Source organism: Orycteropus afer, unplaced genomic scaffold (assembly GCF_000298275.1).
Source record: "Orycteropus afer afer isolate SDZICR_OR568_19922 unplaced genomic scaffold, OryAfe1.0 scaffold00086, whole genome shotgun sequence".
Lineage (NCBI taxonomy): Eukaryota > Metazoa > Chordata > Mammalia > Tubulidentata > Orycteropodidae > Orycteropus > Orycteropus afer.
In genome coordinates, this window is record NW_006921673.1 from 661954 (window position 1) to 685525 (window position 23572).

General features: G+C 38.0%; 1 protein-coding gene across 1 annotated transcript in view; it reads right to left on the minus strand.

Annotated features, from left to right (window-relative positions):
* Window positions 1-6980: 6980 nt before the first annotated feature.
* Window positions 6981-23572, minus strand: part of LMNB1 (lamin B1) — an 83562-nt gene continuing 66970 nt past the window's right edge. Inside the window, exons 8-11 of the mRNA XM_007942213.2 lie at window positions 21479-21583; window positions 18105-18224; window positions 9276-9383; window positions 6981-7022 (exon numbers count right to left, since the gene is read on the minus strand). Coding sequence (XP_007940404.1) covers window positions 6981-7022; window positions 9276-9383; window positions 18105-18224; window positions 21479-21583 — 375 coding nt within the window. The remainder of the gene's footprint in view (window positions 7023-9275; window positions 9384-18104; window positions 18225-21478; window positions 21584-23572) is intronic.

A 23572-nucleotide genomic window follows, 5' to 3' on the forward strand; every position in this document is an offset into this window, starting at 1 on the left:
GCAAAATAAAATATACAAATAAATAATTTAAAAAAATTCCAACAGCTTTTTTCAGAAATGGAAAACTTGATCCTCAAATTTATATGGATTGCAAGAGGCCTTTAATAGCCAAACCAATCTTGAATAAGAACAAAGTAAGAGAACTCACACTTCCTGATTTCAAAATTATTATAAATTCTACTGTAATCAAAGCAGTTTGGTACAGGTGTAAGAACAGATACACAGACCAATGGAATAGAATTAAGAGTTCAGAAATAAACCCATATGGTCAATTGATTTGACAAGGGTGTTAAGTCCAATAAATTGGGAAGAAATAGTCACTGTCTTCAATAAATGGTGCTGGGATAACTGGATCTCCACATACAAAGCAATGAAGTCAGACCCCTACCCGATACCATATATAAAAATTATCTCAAAATGATCAATGACCTAAATATAAGAATTAAAACCATAAAACTTTTAAAGGCAGGTTTAATATCCAGAATATAAAAAGAATCTTTAAAACTCAAGGAATAAAAGAACAACCCAAAGGATGTGCATAGACATTTATAACTCTGTTGTTGTAACGTGCCGTCGAGTCGGACCCAACTCATAGCGACCCCTCCTTGGATTGCCGAGGCAGTATCACTACGGAAGTAGATTGCCCCATCAAAAAGATATACAAACGGCCAGTAAGCACATGAAAAGATGCTCAAAGTCATTAATCATTATACTCACTGCCACTGAGTCAATTCTGACTCATCTTGACCCCCACTGGGATTCTGAGGCTGTCTAAGTTTTTACAGAAGTAGATTGCCTCATTTTCCTTCCCTGGAGCAGCTAGTGGGTTTGAACCCCTGACCTTCAGGTTAGCAGCCGCCAGAGCTCCTTCATTAATAATCAGGGAAATGCAAATTAACCACAAAGAACAATGAGAAACCACTCCATACCCACTATGATGGCTATTATCGGAAAAGAAAGAATAAAAAAGTGTTGGTGACTATAGTGAAACTGGAACCCTCATTTATTGTTAGTGGGAATGTAAAATGGTTAAGCTGCCATGGAAAACAGTTCGGCGGTTCCTCCGAAAGTTAAACACAGACTTACCAAATAAGTAATTCTACTCTTTGCCCAGCAATTCTACTCTTAGGTATATACCCCAAAGAATTAAAAGCAGGCACTCAAATAGATACTTGTACAACAATATTTGTTGCAGCATTATTCATAATAGCCAAAAGGTGGAAGCAACTCTAGTATCCATCAACAGATAAATGGATAAACAAAATGCAGCATATAAAATACAGTGGAATATCATTCAGCCATAAAGAAAAATGAAGTTCTGATACATGCTACAGCATGGATGAACCTTGAAGGCATTAAGTGAAAGCCAGACACTGAAGGGCAGATACTGTATGATCCCACTTACATGAAGTATCTAGAATAGGCACATGAAAAGACCAAAGCAAACCAGCAATTACCGGGGACTGGGGGGGAGGGGCAGGATGAAGAGTTACTGCTTAAAATGATGACGACGATAATAGTGATAATTAACTACATAAATACACAAGGAGAAATAAAAATAAAATACAAGTGAGGATTTTTTGTTATCAGAGATATCAACACCAATATTTAAGAAAATGCCACACAAATGCAGAGAAACCTTTAGGATCCAAAGACGGGCTCATATGGAGTAATAATATATTGCCAAAGTAAGGATCAACACAAACCAAAACCAAGCCCACAGCCATCAAGTCAATTCAGACTGAAAGTTACCCTACAGGAGGAGGTAGAACTACCCCATAGGATTTCCAACCAAAACTTAACGGAAGCAGACTGCCACATCTAGGTGCGAAGTGCAAAAAAACTAGCACTTCAGCACCACCCCAAGGATCTTTAAACAAAGTATCAAAAACTCTAAAATGGAACAGGAGCTGCATTTCTGTAACAGCAAACTTGGCTGGCATTTAAACTGAGAATTCCAATTCAGATTGGTGGAGGAAGCACTCAAATAATAAATCTGGGTGAGTATGTGTTTTATTGTTATAAAGTAATTAAGCTACTGAACATGCTGTCTCCTTATATTGAGAGATGCATTTTGTCTCTGGAGAAATGTCAGCAGAGGACAGGATTTATTGTGCTGTTAAAAGTGAAGAAAAACATATTATGGAAGTGAAGGGTAGGAGGTAGAAAGTGAAGTGATTTCACTCTCTGGAAATAGTGAATGGCTTCAGGGCAAACAAACTACTGGTCTACCTCTGATGGTTCTCTGCCCTACTGACCCTCCAAAACAGTGAAAGAGCCATCGATTTACAGTACTGCTCCTTATTATTAACCTTTCTTCCCATTCAACACTGTGAACCTCTCTTTCCTCAACAACTTGAAATATGGTTTCTGTGAGTTTTATATGTATGACACCTAAATATTTTCCTCCTTCCCATCAATTTGGCTCTGAGTATCTCTTCAATAAGGCAGCCAAATGGCAGAAACAGAACCCTAAAAACTCTTTCCATCAATGCCTTTTGTTTGCTCAAGGGCAGGAAGGAGAGTCAATGCCGATTTCAGAATCCTGGGTTTTGCCTGCAAAGCATCATGTAAATAACAGAACTTTGTTTCAGGGACTTTAGTCTTCAAAGTTTGAATCCTAGGATTTACTCCTGCTAGCAGTGCCTCCTAAAATGCGCATTCCTGCTGCTACTCCATCCAATACAGCTAAAAAGAATAGATTTATCTGCATTTAGCTTGTTGTTGTTACTGTTATGTGCCGTCTAGTCGGACCCGACTCATAGCGACCCCTCCTTGGGTTGCCGAGGCAGTATCACTACAGAAGTAGATTGCCCAACCTTCCTCCAGAGGAGTGGCTTAGAAGCCAATAATCCAGAAGTATGAATTACTTAAATGTTGTTTTCAGTTTTTCTTACTTTGTTTTTAACATGCTTTTTGGCCAGGGACAAAAGGAGTATTCAAATAAATTTCTTTATAATGTAAGATTTAATGAAAGTAATGATGGGTGAAGAGAGTGAAATCAACAGCTACATGATTTAGGATGATCATGTAGCTCTTAAAAATATACACATATGCAAAGAAATAGACATACCTATCTATCTATGTATAATGAAAGACTAAACTGATACAAACCCTCCCTTCCACTATAAAATAGATAAAATACACTTACATGGCTTTGGGTCCATCCACAGGAGAGGACCTAGAATGAGACTGCTGCGTACAGCCCAGAACCTCAGCGTGGAATCCTCATACTTACCACCTGCCAGCCCAAACATAGGCTTTGTCAGGGCTTTGGAGCAGCACGTGGACATCACCTGGGAAAAACAGAACACCCACAAAAGTGTCAGAGTAAATGGACATTACCGTAAGGGGTGGGGAAAACTAAAGATCCTAAACCACTGGCATCACTGGGGCCCTGGCACTGGCAAGCCTCAAGTTATTGCAGCAGCACCAGCAAAACCCTAGGACACAGCCCACTTATAGAACAACCCTTGCTAAAGATGAGTTCACAAGCCAAAAAACCCCAGGAGGAAGCAAACCACCATTAGAGGCAGCAGATGCAGCTAACAGAAAAATCAGCATTCCAAGAACTCAAGAAAATAGAGACTATAAATGACTAAAATTATTTTTTAAAAGAATAGAAATGATAATGGAATGAAGTCTGCAAAAAGAACAGGCAAATTTGAAAAGAGAAGTCAAAGATAACTTCTTGTGCTGTAGTAAATTACCTGTATGGCTTTTCTAGCTATAAATCTTTGTAAAAACTCTGTGGTGGAATTTGCTGTGAGCCACTGAGGAGCTCCTGATTGTAAAAGTTATCGACCTGGGGTATTTCTGTTGGGCGTAACACAAGCGATGCTCTGGGAGGTTCGCTCTCTCTCAGGTGCTTAGAATTCTGATGTTATGATTATGTTTGGCCACTCTGCCGGGCTCAAAAAGAGGCCTCCTAGAGGCAGAAGTCTCTCTCTGAGTGCTGGCTGAGGAAGACATGCTGCTGAGAGACACGCGCTGCTGGGAAAGACTGTGAGAGACTGTTAGGAGAGAGACTGTGGGCTGGGAGAGAGACTGAGCGTTTTTCCTGAACTTGAATTGTAGCCGGGTGCTTCCCTAATAAACCCTGTAATCTGTGAGTTCTGTGTGGCCACTGCAACAAATTATCGAACCTAGGAGAGAGGTGGTGCGTGATTTGGGAGGAACGGTTGGTGAAAAGGCTGGAGGAAGAATGGCTGGCCTTGTAGGAATAGGCCTTGGGTTGCTGATGGTGAATCTGTCTTCCTCTTGTGTGGTTAGAGGAGGTCAGAACATGTGGCTTCCTTGTCTTTTTTGCACTTCTGAAGTGAAAAGCAAGTCGATGAAATTAGAAACTCAATGGACAGGGTAAACAACAGATTAGACAAGGCTGTCAACAAAATGAGATAAATACAAAGAAGTTTTGGGAATCAGCACAAAGACCCACCCCAGCCCCCCCAAAAAAAGAACAGGCTCAACATAGGTCTAAAAGAAATTTCGGAAGGGAAGAACGGAGAAGAGGGGTGAGATAAAATTCAACAAAATAAGAGTATCCAGACTCTTCCCAGTGATGATCAGAAAGAGGTTAATAAGGGGAATAAAAATACATCCATATCTAAATGGTGGTGTAACCCACAATATCAAAGACAAAATTGTGAACTCACCTGGGGAGAAATTAACTCATATTTATTTTAAAATATTTAAATAATTCAGAAATGTATTTGTTATACACATGCCTTCTTCCGTCCATGCAGAGATACATTAACACAAGAGATAGCGATGAGATTACAGAATGAACAGCAAATGGTACTCAGTGGTCTGTGACATTCTGAATGTTCTGTGGTAAAGGGGTGAGCTCAACTTCAGCAACTTTTAATTTATTCCAAAATCTGTCCATTTAAATGGACTCAACAATCTATGGCCACACATGCAGGGGCACTGAACTATTAATTAAAGTGAGCCCTAGATTTTTACTCTGAATTTCACCAGCGTATATAACTATTCTGTCAATTTTCCTTTATGCCAATTAAGTGTTGATTTTTACTACCCAGTTCATCCAGCAATAATAAGAGAGTGTATTTTGATGACAAGAACCCCATCTTGTGGCAAAATGTTTCACAACCAAATCTGGCTATACATTGTGATGCCATCCTCATTCTGAAGATAAATCTGTGTTGAGAAGTTATCATCTTATCTGCTTCACCAGACAGAATTTCTAACCCAGCATTTATCTTGTGTCTGCGACAGTACCAGAGTACGCAGTAAATCTGCAGAGCACAGTAATTCTGGGGCTTTGTGAGTTATTTTCTAGTGAAAGCTGGAAGTCTTTGCATAGCTTACTGCAGGAATATTTTAAGAGAAAAGCAAACACTGACTCTGGGTTAGCTTCTGAAATATTATCATCTGTTCATTCTAGGTACAGTTTGGGTTCCCACTTTCTACAAGATGAATTCACTTAACTAAAGCAATCACAAGTCAAAAATTCTCAAGACTCACAACAAATGATACCTAATTATCATCATACATAACAAAGGTACCCCAGACCTGTATGTTACTGTATTCATATGTGAATCCTCTAAAAACAGCTGTTAGTCAATTTATTTTCCACTCCCTATATGTTAAAAGGCAATAATACTAGATTCTAGAAATACTTCTCCATTAAAAGGAAATGTCTTCCTCACTGACTTCTCCCACTACCTCTATGTCCCCATTTTGAAAGGCCTTATCACTAATGAGCTAAAAAATGTTAAGTACAGAACACACAATGCCTGCCTCAATAAATATTAGCTATTATTACTGTTTTTATTAATAATATTGCCATTATTCTTAATGACAATAAACTCAAACCAAACTCATTGCCATCGAGTCAATTCTGACTCATAGTGACCACCATCAGGTTTCCAAAGGCAACAAATCTTTATGGAAGTAGACTGCCTCATCTTCCTTCTGCGGAGTAGATGGTGGGTTTGAACCACCAACCTTGTGGTGAGCAGTCAAATGCCTTAGGCACTACGCCACTAGATCTCCTTTATTAATGGTAATAGAGCACTGAAAATGAGAGAGATCCAGAAATTGTTTGTCCATTTATCTAGTTCACTGTCAAAGCCTGAATGAAAAGTTCAGTTCAATCAGGCAACCAAATTATTTATCAAAAACAAAAATTAAATAATACTTTTCTCCCCTCAAGACCCATCTGAAAAAAAGGGGTTAAAAAAAAGACAGTAGATTAATATTAAAAAAGCTTTTTATTTGTTAATGTCACATAAGAAATAAGCAAGTTACACTATCTTAAAAAACACAACTAATGCATTTTATAGAGAAGCCCTTCCCTCCCCCCCACCACCTCCCTCTGTTCCCCGCATGAGTTAAGAATCTAAGAGAAGTAGTAACCATAAGACAAAAGTTTTACGGAATCCTTCATCCAGAGTGCTTACATGATGATTAGGTTAATATTGCCTTCTTACAAAATTTCTCTTTTCTATTAAAAAAAAATTATAACCTTGATTGCTTATTACAAAAAAATTCAGTACAAAAGTTCAACATATTGAAAAATGTTTTCCGCTCCCTCACAGCACCATTATATATAGCAGAGAATAATCAAGAGCAGATTGCTAATCTAGACGGAGCAATCTTCAAATTAACTGAGACAAACAGTGGTTCATTTACCTCCCCCCAATAAGAACTGAAAAAAAAAAAAAAAAAAAACCATACACACATACAAAAAATGTCCAAAAATTTTGAGGGACCCTTTCCAAACACCAGTACACAGTTAGTTCAGTGTCAATAATTCACATCTTGGAACAGAGTGTATGGATATGATTTCTTTATAAAACTTTCAGTGTCAAAAAGGAAATTAAGGCCATCAGATTCGCAGCTTAAAAATTCACATAAAGGAAATATAAAAATATTCTGTGCTCTGAGAAGGCTCTGCACTGTATGTAGGTAAGGATTACCATACTTCTTTGAGGAAGATAGTTGACTTGAGAAGTTTACATAATTGCACAGCTTCTATTGGATGTTCTTGGGGTTCCCTGATGAGGAAAACAGAAAGAAAAGATCACAGTCTTTTAAAATAAGATGAAAATAATACAAATTCATACCACCTATTTCAAATGGACCTTTCACATTTCTTTTCACTTATCTTTTTTTAACTTTTTCTGATGAGCTTCTTTCCTAGAAGACTGCAACAAATTCCAGAATAGTGATTCTCCATTATGGCTGTATATCTGAGCCCAAAGGATCTCTAGAAAAATTCTGTATCTAAGTTTCTAGCTCAATTAAATGAGAACCTCTCATTTAACTGGGGAAGGGCATCTATGTATGTATCTATCTTAGATATATGCATTTAATTCTAATATGTAATCAAAGTTTAAACCCACTGTTCAATAGACTCCATTTACAAAATAGGAAACAGATCAGTGGATCCTATTCCAAACCACCATGTCAGAGAGGGCAGCATGTTACATCCTGAATGTCCGTCCACATACCAAGGCATTTTGCACTGGATTCATCCTTAAATGTGAAGTCAAAATGGCCATGTTCTTTTCCTCACCCTTAAATCTCACAATATGACTTGTAACTCACTATTCAGAATGAAACTGGTCTCTTGAAGGTCACCAAAGAAATTTCCTTATCAACTTGAAAGGTCTGTTCTTGGCCTTTATCTGTGTTGAACTCTCTGAAGCATCTGACATGGCTGACTACCCCTCATAGCCTCAAAATACTCTTCTCTGCTGGTAGCAAGAACATCTCCTACTCATTTGTCTTAAAGGCCACTATCTCCAGATATCTTCCAAGTGCTCCTCTTTCCTTTAGCACCCAGCCGTGCATCATGGTGCAGTCTTTAGTCCTTGGTATCTCTTTCTCTCCAAACACTACTCTACTTCTTCTCAGAGCGTCCACCATCACTTTTTTATGCCTAATGGTAACTATGAATCTTAATTTCATGCTTTCTTCTCTCAGCTACTAACATGCAAATTTCCAACTGCTTAGCAGACATCTTCTATTTTGGCATCCTGTTATCACATCAAAAGTCACAGATTTATCATTTATCACTTTCACCCTAAAAACTGATTTGCTCTTCCATCTTTTGGATCTTGGTATCATTATTTTCCCTGATCACAAAAACTAAAAACATGACTCATCTTTGCCGTCTCTTTTTTGCTTCTCTCACCCTCAAGGTCAGTCACTAAACCTCATGACTTAATTTATATACTGCCCTCAGTATGTCTACAGTCTCCCTTTTAGAGTCAATTCCTCTCTGATTCAATTTGCCCAGTGATATTCTAAAATGCGCTTCTCAATTTCAATATTATGTACATTCAAGACTATGGATAAATATCATTTCCTGGAGATCATCTAAACTGCTTTGGGAAACTCATGCTCAGAGCCATTGTCTGGAAACTTGAGAGACCTCGTATATTGTTATTTTAGTTCTAGTCATTATGACCTTTCTCATTGAGGGCAGGAAATGGATCTCATGATTTTTTTTCTTATTGATAACAAATCTAAAGGGTGTTCCTAAATATTCCTCCAAAATGTCTAAGAAGGCATCCAGACCACAAGTTTAGTCTACCCCATATAACGCTCTTTGAATAGTTCTCAACCCTGGGGGATAAATACATAAGAGAATGTTTATTTAGTGTAGGACTTGGGCTAATGAAGCAAAATGAACTTAGGAATCTGGAGAAAAAGCCTTATAAGGATATCAGACTTGGAACAGCTTGAGAATTTAAATGGAAGGCTCATTAGTTATTAATAATTCTAATTTAATTGATTACAACCAAATTCTGTGTTTCTTTATTTCAAGGGCTCTTAAAGGCTTAAGCATTAGCTAAAATCTGTCTTGCAATTAGATGATGATTAGGAACTTAATATAGCAAGAAAATAATTTATTTCTCATTGAACTTGAATATATTACTATTTTTCTATATGCTGATTTAACAATCTCCAAACTTTTAATCACAAAACTCTTAAGTGTTGAGCATTTTTAATGTATTCTAATCTATAAATAGTTACTTATAAGTGATATACAAGCCCTACTATAATGTATTATGTATATTACAAAAGAAATATTTGAAATTTGATACAGTAAGAAAAAAAGCTAACATTTTCTTCTAGTACTCTGGAGTACCATCATGAACATCCCCTTATAGGTACAAACCCAACTTGGTACATCACTGCTCTGATTCATCAATAGGGCAAAAACACCCTAATACTAGTTTTGGTTTTCATGTCATTCTGTTAATAGAAGTTAGAGCAAATATATTAAGGTACAGTAATACCTGCTGGTGAAAAAGTTCTTCCTCTACAACTATTTCTGGTGCTTCTTCCTCCTCCTCCTCTTCTTCAGGTAGGGTTGTTTTAAAGACTGTACTTCTTTGAGCAACCTCCTAAAAACAATGGTAATTTGATCTTAAGTTAAAACCATATTTAAAGTATTAAAAACTCCTCCCTTTCCAACTACATATTTGTATAAGACCAGTTTTCTTCACATACTTCAATCAAAACAACATAGTGTAACAGATTGAGTGCAGAGGCAGATATGAGGATTCAGATGTCTTCTATGAAAGCAGACATTAAAGAAATTTGTAAAAATGTAGAACAATGCAACTCTATTACCAAATTTTGTTTTGGAAAATAGTTATTTCTCATAATAAATGTATTGTGCATGTTAAAAAAAAATACTTAAAATCACAAAGGCTGCAGAGGAGGGGGATCTTTTCTACATCATGGATTTTTTTTTTTTTTTGTATAATTAGTAGCAATTCTTAGATCTTTAATATTCCCTGCATGGGAGCTACTGGCATCCAATTTGAAATACCTGCTGAGAAATTCCCACTGTTTTTAAAAATCGTATTCTGTTACTGGGAGCTCTGGAGACGTAGTGCTTAAGGCTTAAGGCATCAGACTGCTAACCCAAAGGTTGTCAGTTCAAACCCACCAGGCACTCCTCATAAGGAAGATTGGGCAATCTACTTCCGTGGTGATACTGCCTAGGAAACCCAAGTAGGAGTAGCTATGAGTCAGATGTCTGATCTGACTCGATGGCAGTGAGTTTGGTTTTTTTTTTTGTTTGTTTTTATTCTGTTACTAAGAATCCTGCAAATGATTTGATACACTGAATTCTTCATAAACCTCAACATAATTTAGTGTAAAGATCTTAGCACCAAGCAAAGCAAAAAAAATAAAAACAAACATCCGACTCATAGTGATCCTACAGGAATGAGAAGAAATGTCCCAGACGGTTTCCTTATGGAAGCAGATTGCCACATCTTTTTCCCATGAAGCAGCTGATGGGTTCAAACTGCTGACCATTTGGTTAGTAACCGAATGCTTTAACCACTATGATACCAGAGTTCTTCCAGGCAAAGAGAAGGTGCTAAATAAAACCTGAATAAAATGAAACTGGAGGCTGTTATGATCTCAGAGACCACAGTAGCAATAGGACCACTTAAAAAGTGAGATGAAAATGGCAACTGGTTCAATCTTGAATGAAATGGCATCAAGACAGATGAACACTCTTTACTAATAGCATCCTAGTGAGGTTCCAATGTCTTCTGAACAGCAAGATCTCCTGTCTGTCATTCAATGGAGGTCAGACAGAAAGTAACCATTTCCATTCTCTACTAAAAGGCTCAAATACAGATTACTTTCCTGCAGAGAATGCTGATGTGGCACAAATGCAACAGTGTTTTTGTTTATAAGCACAAGGCCAACTTGATGATACTGCAGCAAGTAAATGAGTTTGTCCTAGACAGTGCTGCAGAGCATCTAATTTTATTCTGTGCCATGTCCTAAGGTCACTCAAGAAAGATAACTCCACAGAGGAAAATGTTAAAATTGCTTCAGTAGAAGATTATCTGACATGTAACACAGAGCAGCTAGTTTAAAACGGCATAGGAAGAAAACAAAAAATCAGTGTCATGGAAATGAGATTTACATTTTAAATATATCCAAGTACATATTTTTGTAGATGAAGCATTTGTGAGACTGATTGTTCTGCACAGCCAAGACTGTGAGTCTCTCAATTAGCCTGAAACTTCACTTCTGTGAAATCAGTCTATATTTTCAAGCTTGAACAGCCATTTCACATGTATCAGTCTGTTTTAATTGAGTTAGTAATAAAAAAAAAATAAAAGCCTGTGATTGCTTGAATCAATTACAATTTTTAAACCAAAAACCCACTGGAAGATGATAACATACAAAACAAAAAAAATATTATCAAAAAACTTAAAGAGTACCTTTTCTTTAGCTAAATTTAAAATGAGGAAAGAGGTGTTAATAACAAGTCTTCTATCATAGAATTCCCACATATCGGTTTCAGCAGCTTGTGGCAGATGTCACATATGCAAACACTGGCTCCTAGAGCCTCCTCATGTAACTTAAGACCCACAGTCTCACATGAGATGCTTAGGAAACAGCAAGTTGCCCAACTTCATTAATTATAAATTACTGTAACCTAACGACTTTTATGTAAGCCTGCTGTTAAGTACTTTTCATCTGAAAACATTTAAAAACCAATTAATTTAATGCAGAAAGCCTCTATGGAAAATCAGTGAATGAAATGATGTCTAAAAATCTAGACAAAAAAACAACAAATCTATTTAGAACCAAATGTTGGGAAGGTTAGATATAGAAAAAAACATGGACATCTTTATCCAAAACGTCCTCTCAGGAAGGTTTTCTTCTTCCAGTTCCATCAAGTCGACTTACTCGTGGCAACCCCCTGTGCACCAGAATACAACTGTGCTCCACAGGGTTTCCAGTGACTGATTTTTCCGAAGTGGACCACCAGGCCTTTCTTCTGAAGTGCCTCTGGGCGGACTCAATTTTCGATTGACAGTGAGCACGTTAGCCACACGCATCATCTAAGGCCTCCCTCAGCAGAGTACCCAAACTTAATCAAATGCCTTAAAAGGCACACATAATGGTCCTATATGACTGACTTTACATGAAACATGTTACTGGCCTGCCCTGTTCAATGCTTCAAGCACACAAAATACATTAATTTATTCAGTAGTGCACTGGAGCCAATCAGTACCTGCTGACTGTAGTCATCTCTTCACAACGCTACGTTCAGTCACACTGGGGGTGTTTACACAGAAAAATCAGCACATGCTACAAATCAGGGATCTTTCTGTTGTTGGAGGAACCGATTGTAGAACTACTGTATCTCTCTCTAAACAAGTCATGATTTGCATAAACAAAAGTTTCAGTTATGTCTGTATTCTGAGAAGTGTGGAAAAACTGCTTTTTAAAATTTCCCTCACAGAAAAACACTTTATTTTACTCTAATGACATTTGCAGTTTTAATATCCAGCTTTGTTTCCTCATTTTTAGGTAAGAGCCCCCAGTTTTACCTGGATACCCACCTCATCCCCCACAGAACATGCATGCCACAAGGAGTCAAATGAGACTTGCCTGGGGGTGGGAGAAGGTTCATGCTCTAACACCACCCTCTTGACTCCAGAAATTGAGTTAGGATGGGCATGTGACCCACGTTGGTACAACAGAAAGAGGCTCAGGATGAGGACCCCTTGGGGGAAGATGTTCTTTGCCACAAGAAGTGAACCTGGATTAATGTCCCTCCAGGAAGGGCCTGCAGCCATCCTGTACCCATGAGAGAACACAATCTGGGAGGCAGAGACAAAAGACAGGTCCTTGGTGACATTGTGTGAATCTCTTATCTCTGGTATGTGAGTCCATTAATTCCCATTATTTCTAAGCCAGTTCAATTGAATTTTTCAGATATTTTTAATATCTGAGCAAGAAGAAATAAAATATATAAAATTAAACTGACTTAAGCCAATTACCTATGTTCTTATAGAAAAAATGGTCTTTATAGCAGTAAAGATTGTTGCTACTATAGTGAGAAAGCTACAAATAAATATAGTCTTAAAGAATTAAATGAATAAACACCAAAGGTATCTCTCTGATGATCACAGATATAAATAAGAACTGTATTCTGTTCTCCTTATCTCTGACTGCAGTCATTAATACAGAGCCTAAGAAGCAGAAGGCAGTAGTTAAAAGAATGGACAAATTAACCAAATGATCTAGTATACTACAGTGTGAATTATGAAGAATTTGAGTTTCAGTAAGCTCTACTGAAATGTCATGTTATGCTATCTCAAGATATATCCCATGTCATGATATATACATTATTTACATGTCACAGTATTTATTCTGTGACTTTTCCTCACGCTGCATTCTAAGTATTCTCCTCTAAGATTGTTTCTAACTTGGAGTACATCTTCACAGAAAAAAAAAATTTTATAGATGAACTAGAATCTCAGGTCCACAAAAAGTATTTAATCTGCCATGTAAACCCCTTGTTAACAGTTGTCGTTTAATCAAGCAAAGTACTACTTGGAACAGTGTTCTGAAAAACAAACAAACGTACATGTATCTTGCCTATGTCAGACATCATGTGTCCAACTAGCGTAAGAGCTACTATAAATAACTCCAGCACTTGAGTGGCAGGACCTACAACAGCTGGGAGAATTCTAAGGTGCTGAAAGCAGGAAGTGAGCAAGGTTTCAGCACAGAGAACAGGAGGAAAAGCCAGCATGCTGACGTCTGTGAATTACTGAAGGTAAGCTACTCCCTACCCCAAGAACTAAGCATGTTGCAGATGCACCCCAAAGTCTCACACAAATGTACTAAGAACCAGAGTGAAAAAGTGAGATGTCATTTCACTTTAGATCAAGGACAGTCATTCAGCAGACAATTAACTCATTATAAATAGTAGTCTGCACTGGCAGATGTTAGCAGTGAGGTGTGACAAGAAGATGGAAAAGTATACAATTTTTTATGCAAACACCTCAGACTTTGATACCGAATCTTATTAAATACTTTACCTTATTACTTGATTTCTCTTGTTACTTAAATAAAGGTCTATGTTTAATTTTTGAAAATTTAACCAGTAAATGGTCACTGAATGTCTACTATGTACAGAGCAAAATGCCAAGATAAATCAAAAGAGGTCCTTGCCTTTATAAATTTATCCTCTAGCGAAAGAGGTGGTTGTTACTGTGTTTGGTACCATTAAGCCATCCCTGACTCATAGTGATTGTAGTAGTTAAGTTTCTGTGTCAACTTGGCTGGGCCTAGTTGAGTGGCTGGGCAAGCTGAATGTAGTTATTCCCCATGGTAAGATTGGTAGTAACTCCATGGTGGAATGTATTAGAGCAGCTGAATAGCTGCTTCAGGGATGTGGTCTGCTTTCTGTATATAAGCAGCAGATTTGGGAATGGTCTCTAGCTTATGACACACTTGGACCCTGCATGTAGCTATGTCGTTGTTCAGCAGACTGCCATGCTCTGCCAATCTTGGGACTTTCAATGGACTTGATTAATGGCCTACTGTATGGTTTGGTAAAATCGGGACTATGCCATTTTATTTGTCGACCTTGGGCTTGTCAGCCTCAGAAGCCAGTAGCTGCCTGAGTGAAGAGATGTCTCCAGCTTCAGTGGCCAGGAACAGGAAGCAGAGTTGCAACCCAAGGTTGAGGGGCTTTCACACAGCCCCTAGAGTCTGGCACTTTGAACTCAGACTTCTAGCCTCCTGAACTGTAAGAGAATAAACTCCTGTTTGTTAAGGCCATCCCATTTGTGGTATATTCCTGTCAAAGCAGCACTAGGTAACCAGAGCTGTGTACAACAGAGGGACCCTGTGTACAACAGAATGAAAACTGCTCATTCCTGTGACAGCTTCACAATTGTTGCTGTTTTAGTGTTGCAGCCACTGTGTCAATCTATCTTGTTGAAGATCTTCCTTTTTTTGATGACCCGCTACTTTACCAAGCATGATGGCCTTCTCCTGAGACTAGTCCCTCCTGATAACATGTCCAAAGTACATGAGATGAAGTCTAGCTGTCCTTGCTTCTAGGGAGCATTCTAGAAGTACTTCTTCCAACATACATTTGTTTATTCTTCTGGTAATCCATGATACAGTCAATACTCTTCACCGATACCATAATTCAAATGCATCAATACTTCTTCAGTCTTCCTTTCATTGTCCGGCTTTCACATGCATATCAGGCAATTGAAAATATGGCTTTGAGTCAGGTCCACCTTAGTCTTCAAAGTGACGTCTTTGCTTCTTAACAATTTAAAGAGGTCTTTTGCAGAAAATGTGCCCAATGCAATACACTGTTTGCTTTCTTGACTACTGCTTCCATGGGTACTGACTATGGATCCAAGTAAATGAAATCCTTGACAACTTCAATCTTTCCTCCTTTCACCATGATGTTGCTCATTAGTCTCATTGTGAAAATTTTTGTTTTCTTTATATTGGGGTGTAGTCTGAAGGCTGTAGTCTTTGATCTTCATCAGTGAAAGAGGACAACTAGACAAACATCATGCATGGTCAGAGGCCTGCACTTGTACTCTGCAAGCAGAGAAGAAGCACCTAAGGGAACTCTGATTTAACCTGTTGACCACTTCCTCGTATGAAGAAGCCTTCCTTGCTTGGTTTTCCAAAGACCACACTCATTCAGTTTTCCTCTTACCTCACTAGCTGCACACTATTTTGTTTGCTGTAACTTCTTTCTGATGCCACCATGTTCTACAGCTCAGTTCTAGATCCTCTTTTCTCTAATGACAAACTCTTTCTACTCAGCCAATCTCATAACATTAAATGTTACCTATATGGCAAGGTCTTCCAAACAACTTCACGTCAATATTCCAACTGTCTGCTAGACACTTTCACTTGGATATCTAATGGACATCTCAAATTTAATATGGTCAAGAGATTTCGTATTCACCCTCCAGAGCTTCCCACCTCAAATCCATACCAAGTCTGTTGCTTCTCCCACAGCTTCCTCAGTAAATGACACCAGGACCATCTGGTTACCAAAGAAAACATAATCAAGGTCAACTTAATTCCTAACAGTTCTCTCTCATCCCTAACATTTAACCTATCAGTAAGTCCTATCAATTCTATCTCCCAAATCTCTGTTCAGGTGGTTCACTTTTCTACATACAGAACCACCCTGGTCCAAGCTCCTCTCTTCAGTTGCCTGGTGTCAGCTTCTGCTTTGGTCCCTCCTGCAATCCACATTCTACACAGCACCAAGATTTATTTGTTAACCCCGTTCATCATATAATAAATATCACTCTCCTCCTTAAAAGCACTCCAGCAGTCTCCCATTCACACTCAGAATAAGATCTAAACTTCTTGCCAGGACCTACACAATTTGATCTCTGCTGATCTAGTCAGCTTAACTCCTAAATTCCCCTTTCCTTCTCAGTCTCTATATTAGCCATACTGGCTTCCTTTCCTTGAAAATACTGAACTTTTTCCTGTCAGGGTCTTTGCACTTTCTGCCCTCTACCTGGGAATATTTTCTCTGTTCTCTTAGTGGCTAACTCCTTCTTAGCATTCAGGTTTCTACTCAGGTGTCTTCACCTGGGGAGGCCCTTCCTGACCACCCTGTCTAAAGCAGATCTCCCCGGTAACTCTATGACACCACTGTTTATCTCCCTTGTTGTACTTAACAGCCTAGAGGGTGGGTAACAAGGTCAGAACTAGTACGAACATCAGAAGAAGGTTCTACCTAAAAAGTAAGCCAACTTAAAACTCTTATGGCAAAGACAGATGAAGAAGCAGCATTATGACTAAAAGAGAAAACACTCTGAACTCATACTACAAATTTCCTGACGAGCTTATGTCAACAGCAACAAAGAGGAGGGCTCTCAAACTTTAAAAAATTTATATGGCAGAGGGAGAAATAAGGTTCTTCGACAAGAATCCTAAGATTAACATGTTGAAGACATACACATCAAGCAGCTGTACGCTGTCTTTGAACTCAGCATTTCAGGAATTCTCTGAGAGCTAATAACAAGGTTAATGATATAAATAGTTACTGAACTGAAGGAGTCCTAGAGACCAGACACCATTCCAAGCATGTCCCAAGGATTGTTGCATTTAATCCATTAATATTATCATCATCTCTATTTTAATCTTTTCAAATCCAAATTATTTCATGCTTTGAATTTTTTGTTGAAACCATATGTTTTCAGTAATGGAAGGCATTTTGAATGAAATGAAAAAGAAAAAAAAAACATTTTCTTTGAAGTAATATGGATTTTGATACAATTATACAATTATATAAGTCTTAAGGGGTCCTCAGGGCTGTGGTTAGTGGCATAAAGCCCATTTCTTCATATTCACACAGTTATATAGGCCATCACCCCCATTAGATAGCAACACACACTGAAAGTGGGATAGCACCCACTAAACCCTAGAAGCAGAAAATGTAGGTGGTGGGGTTAAGTGCTGTCGAGTGGTCTCCAACTCATAGCAACTCTATGCACAGCAGAACAAAACACTGCCTGGTCCTGCGCTAGTCTCATGATCCTTGCTACACCTGAGACCATCACTGCAGCCACTGTGTCCATCCATCTCATTGAGGGCCTTCCCCTGCTTCACTGACCCTCCACTTTACCAAGCATGATATCCCTCTCCAGGGAATTGTTCCTTCTGGCAACATGACCAAAGTAGGTGAGACAAAGTCTGCCCTTTCTTGTTTCCAAGGAGCATTCCAAGCTGCACTTCTTGCAGGACAGATCTGTTAGTCCTTTTAGCAGACCATGGTACTCTTAGCATTCTTCTCCAGCACCACAACTCAGAAGCATCAACTCTTTTTCGGTCTTCTTTATTCATTATCCAGCTCTCACATGCATAAGAGGCAACTGAAAATACCATGGCTTGGGTTAGGCACACCTTAGTCTTCAAGGAGACATCTCGAATGTAGGTGGGTGGCAACTATCTATCCCCACAAGTCATGAAAGAGGTAAGGTGAGGAAACTGAGATGAGAAGTAAAGGAACTTGCCCAGAGCCAACATGCAGTGGAGGCAGAACGAAATGCAAACAATCTGACTTCAGAGCTTACGCTAATAATAATCAGTGCTCTATAGATACACTTATACTCACATTTCATTCCAAAAATTTAAGACAGCTTTAATTTAATTTACTCAGCAGCCTTGGTCTGACTTAAGCAAGTAATTATTTTATATTCTAATTTGATTTCTCAGGAAAATTCAGATTTGCAGGATGAATTTTCAGGTAAAGTGACACTGCAGCAGTACTAACAAAATGATCATACCTCTCCCTGAGAATTTTTCAATATAACCTTCACGTCTTCGCCAGTGCCCCAAGAGTTCTGGTTCTTCCAGATGAGGTCAGTGGGAGGACTGGCTGTGACACCAGCATTTGCAGCCCAGATCTGGAAAAAAGAAAGGACATCAGTATACCCAGATCTCGGATTTCTCACATGCCAATGACAGCAGCACAATGATGAGACGTGAACACATTATAAGACTTTTAGGATGATCCTATAAGTCTGAGAATTTTTTTTCTCACTTCAGACTTGCTATTTTAACTAATGGTGTGTCTAGATCTCTTATTTAAAGTCCTCAAGTTCTCAGCTTCCCCATCTGATAAATGAAGATGGAGTAAAGCTGCTTACATTCACGTAAGAGCTCCTCTCAACATCAGCTGATCTTAAGGGCAAGTTACTTCCCTTTCCTCCTTCATAAAATGGGCCAGTAATGGTATGTGTAATGTGTGGGACTGTCATGAAGGGTAAATGGTTACCCACGTAGAGGAGCTGGCTCACTCAACAAATATTAGAGCTCTCATTATTAGCATCCCACTATTCTGTGAGTTTTATGGGCCATTCTTCTCTCAGGTTTAGTCTTCTGTCTGCCCCACCTCCACTAGTGTCCTCTAGCTACCTACAACAGGAACTGATAGGTTTTCTCAAACCTTCTCCAGCAGATAGTCTATCCAGAACACTCTTACGTAATCTAGTATGTCTCCAACCAGGGACAGTGTTAACAATACTCCAGAGTGAGACTGAATTCCAAAAAGAATAGAGGAAATGGATAAATCACCCAATCTTCAAAGGAAAACAATGATTAGTGAAAAAATTCTCTTTTCAACAGCAAGAAGATCTGCCATATTTGTCATGTATCTACTGGAAGAAAGGTATAGGTAACAAAAAAACCAAACATACTGCCATCGAGTGGGATCTGACTCATAGTGACCCCTCCTTGGGTTTCTGAGGCAGTGTCACTATGGAAGTAGATTTCTCAATCTTCCTTCCAAGGAGTGGCTGGTGGGTTTGAATTGCCAGCCAAAGGTATAGGTAGAGTGGAGAAAATTTAAAGTGGAGACAAAAAAGTTTTAGGTTTGAATCTTAGACAAAACATTATACCTCTATGAGCCTCAATTTCCTTACCTGAGGAATACTATCATGATCATATGAAAACTGACAGAAAAAAGTTTATAACCCATACACTGTTATCCAATGTAAAGGATTATGTGATGGAAAAGGCAGGCTAGAGAGAGTGTAAGCAGGTATATTTTTAAATGGGGAGACAATTCTATGAATTACTGAGTAGGAGAGAGCCTTTATTTTTTTAGATACTCATTTGAAACTTCCAAGTCTTCCATCAGCATTACTAATGTAAGGGAGCAGAGAGCAGTTACTTGGATGAAACTGGAAAAAAGGAACGGAATGTGGGTCAATTTTCCGATTAAGAAACTGAACCACTTGGAATGTTAATGTTTTCCTAATCTCAAGCTAGTCTATCTGAAATCACTGTTGCTTTAGTGTTAACAATAACACTCATAATATGTCAGTAATCTTACTGCCTAATTTAGCCTAAGATTTAAAAAATATGCTTTAGAGCTGTGATGTTCAATGACAGCCACTATCTCATGTGGTTTTTAAACATTTGACGTGTGGATAGTCTTAATTTAGAGAACTGTAAGGGTAAAATACATACCATATTTTAAAAACTTAGTTCAAAAACACTCAAAACAAAACAAAACAAAAAACAAAGTTAAAGTACAAACCTTTTTTTTATATTGATAACATGTTGAAACAGTATTTTGGGTATACTGGGTTAAATAAAATATAGTACTAAAATTAATTCCATGTCTCTTTTCTATTTTAAAATGACATACGTGATTCGTATATTTCTCTGTTCTAGAATTTTAAATTGAGCTTTGCTATTGCCTTACAGTTTTACAGAAAGTTCACTTATCACTACTATATTCAGAAGAGCTTCTAAATGATCACATATAATGCTAAGTGCTGAAGAAAAAATAAATTTATTACATTATTTTATGATGACTAGACCTATAAAATATGTATCTATTTAATCCCTGAAGAACTATATACCTGAGAAAAAGCAGATTACTGGCATAACGGTTCCACATTATAAAGAGAGAGAGCACACTCAAATTGGAATCTTCTGAATTATAATGTCAGGTGTTTGGCACCAGCCCATAAGACACATAATAGGACTGAAGAAAGGTTAGTGTAGTCAAGATATAAATTTGTTCCCATTTTTACTCTTCATTACAAAATTACCATCTGATTATTTTCAAAAAGTGGTGTCAAGTTCTCTGAATACACCTTTTTTAAAGAAATTCTAATCTGCAGTTTTCCCCTACCCTGTAGTTTTTCTCTGATCTTAAACATTTAAGGACTGCATCAATCATGAAATGTAAAACATGTTTAATATTTTTGAGAAAAAGAACCCAAGAAGGAAGGAGGCAGTCTCTACACTTCTTAGGAATGAAAACAGGGACTGCTCTAAAACATCTACATTCTATATAGGGATAAAATGTTTGACTTCTTTGATATCTTTACCAAAGTTAAAGTATTTTATTATTTACTAAATAAAAACAAAGGAATCTTTTGTTTGTTCAATGATCCATATTTCTCTAAATGTGTGCGAATAATATTTAGTAACTATTGAAAATGGGCTATTTCAGAAATCTCCAATAGAGAGTCATTTAGAACTCAAGAGTCACAATTCCACACAGCTCATTTTCCCCTAACCTAGAATCTTAAATACCATGCAAAAACCACATCTCTTGCTAAAATATTTTTAAAATAATAATATTAAAATATTTCTCCTATAAAAATATTATGTTTCCCAGCACAGATTTTTTACAGGGTACCTGTCACATAAGGACTTCTGCTCCAAACAGGCCCACACCCCAGCCCCAGAAATGGTGATTCACCCAGTTCAGCTTGGACTTGGACACTAAAACACATCCCGGATGATTCTGATGCTAACCCAAGGTTGAAAGCCGCTATTTTAAGGCATGCATTAGTATTAACAGATTATATTCCTAATCTTTAATGCCAACCAGTATCTCCTGAATTAGACTGGACTACAAGCATCAGTCAATAGATGGATATTTTATATCTACCCGAGGAGACAAAATACAAAGAAGTCAGAGGTTGATTCGTCACTGTTAAGAGTTAATTACCATTCTCAATAAAATAGAATTTTCTTTCCCAAATATTAATAGTACTTGTAATGCCCTAATACTGTCAAAGATTTTTAATTGCCTATTTCTAAAATGCTTCCCTTTAAGACACAAAATTTTTTGAATAACTTTTATCTGTTAGTTAAGACAATAAAGTTAAATTAGATGATGACTAAATTCACTTACTGTAACAGTCTGGCCTGCCTTCAGCACGTATCTTGAGGTATATTTGTAACTGACTGATGTGTCTCCTATTTTTCTGATCATCTCCCAGCCTCCCATTGGTTGATCCTATTTATACAGAACAAACCAAAACAAGGTCACTTCAAATATACAGATTATAGAATCAAATAAATGAACGCACATAGACATTTAAATGAGTTGGCTTTATGTTTGCATTTCTGTGACTCATAATTTCCTACCATTTAAAGACAATATGACTTTGTCATTTAGTAAAACAAGATTTTGACAATGCTGCAGTTAATTAATTATATTAAGGTACTTAATTTAAAAGAGAACAAAACTGGGAGAATGGATGTAAATCAAATTAAATGGTCATATTTTACCCTTATGGTATGGATAAAGTGGGTGTGTTAAATTTAAGACACATAATCTTAATTACTATCCCAAAAAACCAAACCCACTGTCACCATGTCGATTCCAACTCACAGCAATCCCCATAGGGTTTCCAAGGCTGTAAATGTGTACAGAAGTAGATTGCCTCATCTTCCTCTGTGGAGCAGCTAATGGGTTTGAACCACCAACCTGGTTAGCAGCCAAATGCCCTACTCACTGCACCACCACAGCTCCCTTCTAATTACCATAAATATCTAATATTAGATTACTTTAAGCTTTTAAAATATAGCTTAGAAGCAGGAGGAAGAAAATTTGTTCTTTTTCTTCTGCATTTGTACAACTTCTGTACAACTTAGCTCTTTTAAAGCATAAGGGGCTCAAACAGGGTCACTGATGCAATGAGCTAGTCTTAGGTGACAGCTATCAACTGTGGCCCCCAAACCACCCAGAGTTACCTGGCATTTGAACAGTGTATTAAAGCAATTCACTCACACTCACTCACTCACTGCTGTCGAGTCGGATCTGACTCATAGCAACCTCTCAGTGGGTTTCCAAGGCAGTATCTCTACGGAAGTAGATTGCCCAGTCTTCCTTCCGAGGAGTGGCTGGTGGATTTGAATCGCCAGTCTTCTGGTTAGCAGTCAAGTGCCTTAGGCACTATGCCACCAGAGCTGCCATTAAAGCAATTAGCTACACTAATTTATATCTATCTCTAACCAAAGACAAGTATAAACCAGATTGAGAGCTAGTTCCAGAATAGCTGCAACATATGGGGCTGTTAGGTCTTTTGAAAAGTAGCAAGACTGAACAATGAGGCAGGAGGTGTTCTCCTCTGTTCCTTTGCTTTTAAAGTTATGACCAAGAGAGGCCTGAGAGCCTATCCTATTCAAAACGAACTATTAGTGCTCCTTTGCCCATCCTAAGCATTTGTTCTTCAACATGCAAAATAACTTTAGTAACTCTGGTGAGAAAAGGAATGACCTTCACAGATGTTTGGCAGACCGTGAACATATGCTTCAGGAAGTGACTCCCACCCGACTGCAAGCCCAGACCTAGCCTTCCTCTAGAATCATCACACAGCCCTTCCCACCCACAGCCTAACCAGGGAGGATCTTCCATACTAAGCTCCTGTTTTTAAAAATTTTAAATTGTAAACCAGAGTTTTGAATGAGTTCAGTTATGGCCAATGAAGTGAAACTGGAAGAGACCAGAATTTTTTTAAAATTTGGATGAATGGAAACGATACCAGAAAAGAAAAAATTACAGGTCAAACCCTGGAATGCGAGACTCAGAAGAGGCACAGGGAGCCCCTTCTGGAGTCTGATGTGGGAGATTTGATTACTGGTGAAACTGCTGAGAGGAACAGACATTCACAGAGGTGCGGTTGGCTGACATTTTTGAGCTAGGCACTGATGTTCACCACTCGAGGGGCAAGAGATTTGCTATGCAACGTGTATACTGCCCTAACAGGTAGGTTAAGTTTCTAGCAGGGCTGCGACCCACGGTTATTCCTGTTCCTAGTATTGCTCCAGTTCACTCAAATTTTGAAATTCAGTTTGTTCTGGCATCGCTTCCTCAGCAATGACCAAACTGGGCTGAACCTGTTCAAAACCCTGTTTTAAACAAATTATTTCAAGTTTCGGTTTCATACTCTCCTTGATGGATGCTGAATCATTCATTTATTCATTCTTCTATTTATAGAGA